This window comes from Belonocnema kinseyi, chromosome 7 (assembly GCF_010883055.1).
Source record: "Belonocnema kinseyi isolate 2016_QV_RU_SX_M_011 chromosome 7, B_treatae_v1, whole genome shotgun sequence".
Lineage (NCBI taxonomy): Eukaryota > Metazoa > Arthropoda > Insecta > Hymenoptera > Cynipidae > Belonocnema > Belonocnema kinseyi.
Genome location: NC_046663.1, coordinates 130,460,138 through 130,470,342, shown reverse-complemented (window position 1 = coordinate 130,470,342; position 10,205 = coordinate 130,460,138). Strand labels below are relative to the sequence as shown.

At 28.0% G+C, this 10,205-nt stretch overlaps 1 protein-coding gene across 2 annotated transcripts in view; it reads left to right on the top strand.

Moving 5' to 3' along the window:
* Positions 1–501: 501 nt before the first annotated feature.
* LOC117176818 overlaps positions 502–10,205 on the top strand; it is a 37,670-nt gene continuing 27,966 nt past the window's right edge. For both annotated transcript variants that reach the window (XR_004467623.1, XM_033367139.1), the window contains exons 1-3: positions 502–598; positions 1,490–1,724; positions 3,610–3,819. Coding sequence is in view for 1 of the 2 variants with exons in the window: in XM_033367139.1 (XP_033223030.1) it covers positions 1,492–1,724; positions 3,610–3,819 (443 nt within the window). In the remaining variant the exon portion in view is untranslated. The remainder of the gene's footprint in view (positions 599–1,489; positions 1,725–3,609; positions 3,820–10,205) is intronic.

Genomic DNA, 10,205 nt, shown 5'->3' with positions numbered 1-10,205 from the left:
AAAAGTTAACAATGATTACACACAATATGAAACTTTTTACGCTTTTTCTACTTCTAAAATTCTTTTGCTTCAATCTTGGTTTTGCATCATGGTTGCTGTGTTTTGTACCCGTGATTGTTTTAACTAACCAAATGAGGAAAGAAAAGTTGTGTGTGTGTTGGGGAACCCCAGCACTTAATAGCATGCGCTGCAAAATGTAGGTACGTGATTCGCTGCCCTTTTGGCGCTCTAGTTCAAATAATTTCAGAGTGGATACAATTTCTTTATACGCAAAAATATCAATACGTTTAAAAATGATTCTTTTACACAAGAATATAAGGAGTAACTCCATATATACTTGTTTGTCTCATTTTACTAGCATTAATAAATTTATACATTTTTTTCGCATGGGCTGGTTGCTATGGTTCCTACCGATATGAACTTCACGTTGGCAATGATTGAAATGAGAGGAAGAAATTCGCCTTACCTTTCTTCGTTCGTGTTTCTTTTGCTTGCCCAAAATCAACCAACTTCTCGTTGTTTCGGTCACGTTGACATCTTCGTTGTTGTATTATGCCTCCATGTTTTACAATGTATTAGAGAAGTTAATAACTTGGCAGTAAGTATCTAACATAGCTTCTTTCTTTAAAAACTATTTCATTTTTATTAGGACAAATCGAAAGTGTTTTTTATTTGAAGGATGTTTTATTTTCAGTTTCATTATACTGGAATTGCACATGTAATTTTTTTTATAAATGAACAATTTTTCTACATAATATCAGTGCTAATTACATATACATTCCTATTATACACGATAATAACAAAACAATTAACTACAATTTCTGCTAATCTTTTCAAACAAAGAGTTGTAGAGTTATAAATAAGCATTCTAGTACATTAATTTTCTTAACACTGATCATTTGTATACACGGAGAAGATGCATGTTTAAATTTAACACCTAGATGTTCAGGGTTAACATTTTTCATGTGTAGGTATAGGACAGCAATCTAGAAATTCAAAGTTAGTATCTGCAGATGTTAAAAAGAGAGAAGTTATTCTGTAATATCCAAAATATTCAACTAAAATATCCGAAATATTACATGTATGGTTATGTCAAACAACGGTTGTAAATATTTGATGAGTTTACTTATTTCTGATCATTTCAGGAATTAATTGATAACTTATTTGTGAATTTAAAATTAAACTTTTATTTTCGTACATAAACGAAAAACTGATAAAGGGTACAAAATGTCGATCAGATGATACATTCAGTCATCGTTTCTTCGTGTAGACTTGTTTCTTGCTGAAAAAAATTTCTGTAAAAATCCTTTCAAGCTTCGTAAGTGTGACATTTCACTCTAATGACATATACATTTCCATACCGTAATGTTTTCAAACAGTATTTGATATTTCAAAATCTTATTTAAAAATTTTGAAAGTTTATTGGATATTCAAATAAAATTTATATTCATAAACAAAATCACCGTCAGATTGTAATATTACATTACAGACATGTATCCACAAGCAAAGAATATCCATCCTAGAATTCTTGTGCTACCGCAAGCAGTCGCATCAGTGTCAGTGCAAGCACCAACCGCTTCTAAAGATAAACGCACACCCCCAGATTCAGTATTAGCTGCCCCACCAGTGCACATATGCAAAGGCTATGACCGTTTCTACAAAACGGAACACAGATGGCACAAAAGTGCAACATACAAGGAGAAGGATAGTGGAAGAGTTTACAGGTACATTATTAATAATTTATTTAATGATCATTATGATACAGATCAGTTGTTATATGAAATCCCTCATGAATAGGGAATTATGTCGAAAGTAGATTCGTTTGAAGAGTTAAAAACACTTAACTTTCATTCCGGTAAATGAAAATAATATCATCGCATTTTCATATATTTTTATCGACAAAAAGCGAGTTATAGCAAAATTGAGATAATGAGGGTCTGCTACATATCATGGTATCTCAGAAAGGTAGAGAAGTTTACACTGCGGTCTGGTAATTTTAAATGAAATAAAGGAAGCTAATTTTATTATTTTGTTGAAATTGCGCATTTTTATTGTAGCTTGAAAATTCGTCGTTTTTTCTTCAATTTAATAGTTTTTTGGTTTTAAATTAATTTTTTTTTAATAGCAACTATTACCGTACAATGGTACAATGTACCTCTTTGCCATTTTGCTTTTGACGTGTTTAAGACATCCTTTCTTCCTTTCCATGCATTTCAAAGGTTATCTGAACGTCCACAAAATTCATGTATTTTTTGCAAATTTATCTCTTTTTTTGTTTAAAATTAATTTTTGGAATTGAAAAATTAACTATATGGTTAAAAAATTTAATTTTTGGTAGAATATTCGTAATTGTAATTTAAGATTAATTTCTATTCTTGCAATTTAAAATAATTGGTACTAAATAATTATTTCGGTTTAATATTTATTATTTTACTTAAAAAATTATTACTTTGCTTGAAAATTCAACATTCTTGATCTTATTTCATTATTGATGTAGGTTTTTTGACCGGGGAAATTAATTAATAGTTTACGATGTTAATTTTGTCAAAAAACCTACATCAGTAATAAAATATGAATTTCATGTTTAGATAGAAAAATCTTACAAGTATAAGTTATGACGTTGAGATTCTGCTTGTAGGGAGATTGTGAGGAAAGTGTTCTCGTCTCTCCGTAGCTCAGTTGGTAGAGCATCAGACCGACAATCTGAAGGACCTGGGCTCATATCCCAGCGGAGCTAGAGAGCGTTTTTTCACAATCTTAAAAATTAATCAATATTTTAATAATATTGAATATGACCCAGTAGAAAAACAAAATTAACATCTTAAACTATTATTTTTGATCTTAGTTTGGAATTCGTAGTTTATTCTCGTGATTGGCTAAAAAAATATTTCTTTATTAAAAATTAAACTATCTCTTAAAAATGCTTCTTTTTAGTTTAAAAGTAACGTTCCTTTGTTTCAGAATTGAACTATTAAAAATTATTTTTTCTTCTCTTAAATTTAGTTGTTCTAACTGAAAATATAATATAATAAAATAAAATATAATAAAAGGTTGGTCAGAGAAAAGTCAATGAAAGTCGGGGAACTTCGAAATTGGGATTTTGTATCGACCGAAAAAAATTTTCCTTCTTCACTTTGCCATATATTCATGAAATGAAATTTACAGTTTCTTAATTCTTACTTTCCTATTACTATTACTGATCACTTTATAGGCATAAAAGTTTTTCAATATGACCATTTTTTCAATATATTGACATTTTTATATTCACCCTTAAATACAAATTTGTGAGAAATGTACAATTTTGTTATTCAAATAGGACAAATATTAATTAATTGTAAAATTATCTTATAATTTCATGTGTAAAGAAACAATTGGAAATTTATATTGCTAAAACCTGAATATTGAATGAAGTAGGGTTTTGCTGAATCCAAAATCCTTTAATCTGTTTTAATTTACAATTAGTTACTCACTTTAAAGCAGTATTAAATTAAAAAACCTTCTTGTAATTTTCTGCATTTGACAGTCTAAATGATTATAATGGTCCTTTCCAAATTTCATTTTGGTGAATGGATTACAAAAAGTTCAATATGTTCTTAAATTTATTCTCAGATGCATGCGATGTGCCAAATATTTAGATGAAATGCAATGTGCGGCAAGAGGAGTGAAGTTTGAAAACAAGGACATGGTTACAGTAACAAACCCACACCACGAGTATTGTATCTTTAATGTAGATGAGGCACACCAAAGAACTGCATTAGCAAAAGAGAGTGCTTGCAGTTCTGATGATCCATACAGAACATTTCTAAACGTTGGAAGTCGGTTAGTACAAGAATCACACCATTAGTTACTTTTTTTTATTTATTAGTGAGCAATCCCACGTCAAATAATCTGAAGAATGTCAGATAGTGTTAGTTATTTTTATGAAAATTCTAGTATCCGTTCTTTCAGGTGTTGAAAGAAAATCCCTTAAGGGCTTGTGACACAGCTAAATACCTGTATTACCGACCACAGTTTTTCAGTTCACTGAATGTTTTTTTGAACCTAAGAACTTTTTTTGTAAATAAAATATCGAGCTGAAACTTTCGGAAATGTATTAGAGTACAAAAAGGACGTTTAGGTACTGCATTTTGGTAGGAACTTCACTGAAAATTATTTCATCTTTTTTCTGAACCTCAACATTTTTTGAACGTTCGAACTTTTCTTATACATAAATATCGGTCTCAAACTTTGAGAAATGCAAGAGCCGAAAGAAAACTACGTTTAAGTACAAAGCTTAATAATAAAATATGTAAAAAAATATATTTTTACAATCAATTCCAACGGCATCAGCTGGTAACGTTGTACACGAAAATACGAAACCTGGCGGCCACTAGACGAGGCTCTAGAGGGTTCGTATTTTCGTGTACAACGTTACCGGCTGATGCCGTTGGAATTCTTTGTTGAAATATTTTATTTACATCTTTTATTATTAAGCTTTGTACTTTAACGTAGTTTTCTTTCGGCTCTTGCGTTTCTTAAAGTTTAAGACCGATATTTTATGTATAAAAAAAGTTCGAACGTTCAAAAAATGTTGAGATTCAGAAAAAAGATAAATAATTTTCAGTGAAGTTCCTACCAAAATGCAGTACCTAAACGTACTATATTGTACTCTAATACATTTCCCAAAGTTTCAGCTCGATATTTTATTTACAAAAAAAGTTCTTAGGTTCAAAAAAGCATTCAGTGAACTGAAAAACTGTGGTTAGTAATATAGGTATTTAGCTGTGTCACATGCCCTTAGGCAACGGTCTCCCACGCCCCCACCCTCCTTCTAGCTACGCCACTGGGTGTAACCTAAGGGTGGCGTCCCATGATTGCAGAAGTGTGTTGCATTTTGTGTAATGCGTCAAATCACTAGACATTTCAACCATTATATTCTCCTGGTTAATCAGAGAAACACTGTGATTGACTAAAATGTCTAGTGATTTGACGCATTACACAAAAAACAACGCAATTCTGCCATCATGGGACGCCACCCTAATATTTTCGAGAAAGGCAACGCAATTCGAATGCTATGCCTTCTTTACCGTCATTTACGCAAGTCAATGCATAAATGCGTACGGGCCTTAAGATGGCGCATAGGTCCTTCGGTATTCACCCGCAACTACCAAACAGTTTACATATTCACACAGAGTTCAACCATAGATATTAGGTCGATACGGGATGAGATTAATTGCAGCACATACCAGTAGTTAGCGCGGCAGGCAAGTTTGTGGTTTTGCATATATATATATATATATATATTGCTTTTAGTTCGGCCACATACTTGTAGAGGCGCAATATGTACTGATTGGTTTCTCCACATACTTGTAGAGGCGTGACAGGCAACCATATATTCAGTCGCGCCAAATTAAAGTGCATTTGAAATCCAAAATGGTAATAATTTAATTTTACTTCATAAGTGAATGACAGAATAATTTTAATTGCCTACAAAAGCTCTTGAGGAAATTCGATAACTCTAAATACTTTTTTAAATCAAAATTAGGCCTAAAATGTAGGAAAGAGGTTAGTATAAAATAGTAATAATAAATTTGAATTAAAAAGTTTATTTTTTATTTAAGTTAGAATTTTTTTGGAAATTAGTAGAAAAGTGAATCTGAAGATAAAGTTAACTTCTATTTAAATTTAAATACATTCACGAAAAATGTCTGGTAAAATCAGCAAGAATTATGCTTAAATATGTTCTTACTAATTTTTTCCGCTAAAAGTAATCAAAATTCTGAAAAGCAAGCTATAATCACCTTATAGACCTAGAAAAATGTCTTGTGAAATGTTGCATTTTTTAAATATTTGTGAAGTTAGTGGTAGGTGAGTTCTTTAACAGCTGTAAAGTGTAAGAAGCATTTTAGAAAGTCAAAGGAAATTAGGGCTTGCTTCTACAGGTTAGCTAAGGCCACATCATTAATATCAACCATTTTTTCAAATTAAAATAAGAAGTAACTCAATCTTACAAAAATGTCATTTTCCCTGATACTCCAAAAATCTAACTTTAAGAAAAAATATAAGCTGCTTAATTTTTTTTATTAGCATTTAATTATTTCCTTTATTTCTTTATTTTGTATTTATTCAGAAAAATAAATTGAGACTTTAAAATTTTCTCCGCCGTTCATGTATAGAATAATATATTTTCCAGCTGGTCGATTAAGCTTTTGTTTGCATTTTACTTATTTAACTGTTTACATATTTAATTCCATTCAAAATTTTTTATTTTGCAAAAATAATTATTTTAAATGCTTTTTAAAATGTATTCGGAAATAAATTTTGTTTGTATAAAATTTTAAAGGCTTATGCATTATAATTTAATTATCTTATTAGCAAAAAAGGTTTTTTTAAGAAAACGAACGATAATCATACAAAAACCCCGACTTTTTTATTTGAAAAAGATATTTAAAATGTTTATTTCTTGCATAATTAAAAAGAAATTTAAAAGGAATTTTAAATTAGAAGAAAATTATGAATCGAACCAAAAAACATATAATCTGAACTTAGTTAGACTTATTTTTTCAAAAATTCTATACTTCTTTTCAAAGATATTTATTAGAACCCGAAGTTTAATTCTGCTCTTTTGTATTTTTTACAATTTTCTTTTAACTGCAATTCATAACGCAGTAGACAATTAGACATAATGTAAAAATCAGAATTGAATATGACAAGTCAAAATTTTCATATATGTACATGAAGTTAAAGTAAATATTTCCTTCTGACAATATTAAAACTTCCATTTTAATATTGAGTCTATTTAATTAAAAAGGAAGATATTCTACAATTATTTACGCCTAACATTATAATGCTTAAAGCTTCTTGTTCTTTAAAAATCAATCTATTCCAATCAAGATTTTTTTTTGCTTCTTCAATCTTGTAAACAGGAACAAGAACAAATGTTTTTCATGTGATAAATAAGTGACGAAATTTTGTTATCAAGTCATTTTTATGTTATAAGCCGTAATTATGTCTGACGTCTGGGAGAAAAAAGTTATTCTCCAAAATTTGACGTAAGGGTCATTCTCACGTTGCAGCGTATACTTAAAGAAGACTTACGTCAAAACGAAGATCGTGAGTTTCTTCACGCAAACAGCAGATTTGGCTTAAGCCATGTTTCCCTCTCGACGGATTGTTCACCTTGGTGCACGCGGTATTTCCTATATAAATTTTTGTACGTAAAAAAAGTGGTGTCTACTAAAATGTAATATTTTTCCTCGATGATTCAATTTAAAAAATGGTTTAAAAAATTAAAAATGTAAAGCATTAAAAAAATTCTGAATTTAAGAATCAAATCTTTTGACTTTAAAAGTAAATAATTTCGTTGAAAATTCATGTATTTTTTTAAAAATTTGTCTATTTTGTAGGTCATTAATTTTCTTGGTCGAAAATTCATCTTAATGATTGACATTTCAACAATTTTGTTGAAAATTCATTTTTCCCGTTAAAAATGATTTATCTTTATCTGAAAATGTAACTATTATATGATTGATTAAAAATTAATCGTATATATTGGTTAGGTTAAAAAATTTTTTTTTATAAAAAACATTAATCTTTTTAGTCGAAAATTCACATTTTCTCTTAAAAATTTAACAATTTTGTTAAAAATTCGTTTTTTTCTTGTCCAATTAAATTTTTTATCACAGTTTTTATCTGGAATTTGAACTATTCTATTTTTGGTTGAAATTTTATCCTGTAAATTGTATTAGTTAAAACACGTATTATTTGATAGAAAATTAATTTATATGTTTTCGATTATGATTTTTTTTTAATTGAAAGAATTTTTAAATAAAACTTTGTAAATTGAATTTAAGGTATTAAAAATAGAAAAATAATTGAATTTACAAGATGATTCTGAATCCGTTGAAAATTAAAGAATTAATACATATTAGTTTTTAAAATTATTTTCCATGATGACTTCAAATATTATTTCAGTCTAAACAAATTTTACTTTTAACCCATTCAATTTGAAATTAAAAAAAAAATATAATTTGAAAGACGATGTAGATTTTGCAGATTTAAAAAAAATTAAGCTGTTTGAGAATTGTAAAATATTTAAAAAGAATAACAAAAATGGTTGTGATTGCTAAGAAAATTGAAAATGATTTTTTATTTTAAAAAATTAATTTTAAGTGAGTATTTGAAAAGATTTTACAAATTAAAAAAAAAGAGAATCAGGACGATTTTAAGGCAATTTTTTTACTTTGCAGTTTTTTTAATGTCAGGAAAAAATCTAATTAACAAAATATATCAATTTTCAACCCAAAAGTTTACTTTTTAACAAAATAAATGAATTTTCTATCAAATAATTGGTGTTTTAACTAAAACCATGTACAGGATAAAGTTTCAACCAAAAATGGAATAATTCAATTTCCACATAAAAGCGATTAATTTTTAATAAATCCTAGAACAGTGACATTTTCAGATAAAGAAAAATCATTTTTAACAGAAAAAATGAATTTTCAACAAAGTTGTTAAACTGTAAATCATTAAGATAAATTTTTGACCAAGAAAATTAATGATCTACAAAAAAAGACAAATTTTAAACAAAATACATGAATTTTAACGAGATTATTTAATTTTGAAGTCAAAAAGACGAATTATCTACAAAAAGTTGAATTTTTTAAGAGAAAAATATGAGTTTTCAATCAAACAAGGAAACTTTCAACTAAATAGTTAAATTTTCAACCATAATTATAAAACGTTGTTAAAAAAGCGTATTTTTTGCAAAGCAGTTCAACTCTTAGTGAAATAATCGACTTTTAAACCCAAGAAGATGTACAGTTGATATTTCAACCAAACAATTGCAGTTTTTATCAAAAATAATACATTTTCAACCAAAAACATTAAATTTCTACCAAACAAGGTCAATTTCCAAAAATATACATAAACTTTCAACAAAATTATTTAATTTCAAAGTCAAAAAGAGTTTTATCTACAAAAAAAGCTGAATTTTTAACCCAAAAATATGATTTTCCAACCAAAATAGTAGTTTTCGACAAAATAGTTTAACTTTCTATCAAATTGTTCATTTTTAACGCCCAGAAGATGCATTTTTTACAAAACAGTAAAATTTTTAACAAAAAAGTTAATTAAAGTTTAAGTTAGTTAAAGTTGACATTTTAACCGAAAATTGAAATTTTAACCAAAAAGTATAAATTTTACACAAAAAATTTAATTTCTACAAAGAAAGACGAATTTTTAACAAAATAACAAAGTAGTTGAACTTTTGATAGAAAAGAGGACTTTTTTACAAAATAGTTACATTTTCAACAAAATAATTAAGTTTTCAACCAAATAATTGAGTTTTTATCCAAACGAGATTTTGAAAATGTTGTGAATATTCGAAACATTGTTTTTCTATATCTGAAAATGTAACTATTCTATGATTTATTGAAAATTAATCGCTTTTATGTGGAAATTGAACTATTCCATTTTTGGTTGAAACTTTATCCTGTACATTGTATTAGTCAAAACACCAATTATTTGATAGAAAATTAATTTGTTTTGTTAAAAAGTAAACTTTTGGGTTGAAAATTGATATATTTTGTTAATTAGATTTTTTCCTAACATTAAAAAACTGCAAAGTAAAAAAATTGCCATAAAATCGCCCTGATTCTTTTTTTAAAAATTTCTTTAATCTTTTCAAATACTCACTTAAAATTAATTTTTTAAAATAAAAAATCATTTTCAATTTTCTTAGCAATCACAACCATTTTTGTTATTCTTTTTAAATATTTTACAATTCTCAAACGTCTTATTTTTTTTTTAATCTGCAAAATATACATCGTCTTTCAAATTATTTGAAATAATTTCAAGTTTTTAATTAATTTTGAATCTTTTTTTAAATTAAAATTGTAGTGTTCAAAGTTAATATTTACCTCATTACAATTTTAACAAAAAATTAGCACCTTCATGCTTTGCTCGCCCGAGATAGTACTTTAATGTTTTGATGGAGCGAGCGAGCATCTTCTAGTTTTGGCCAACTTATAGCCAGAGCTGCCAGATCGTGGATGAAATTTACCCCCACCATACCTACCTTTTGGGAGCCGCAAAACAGAAAGTGCATGATTACCACTGTGAGCTCGAATGTAAGCCGAAAATGCACGATTCGACTTCGGAGTTCTGCTGTACGATGATTGCCGATCTGAAGGCTTCGGAAGACTTCGGTGGTCTTCTATTTATAT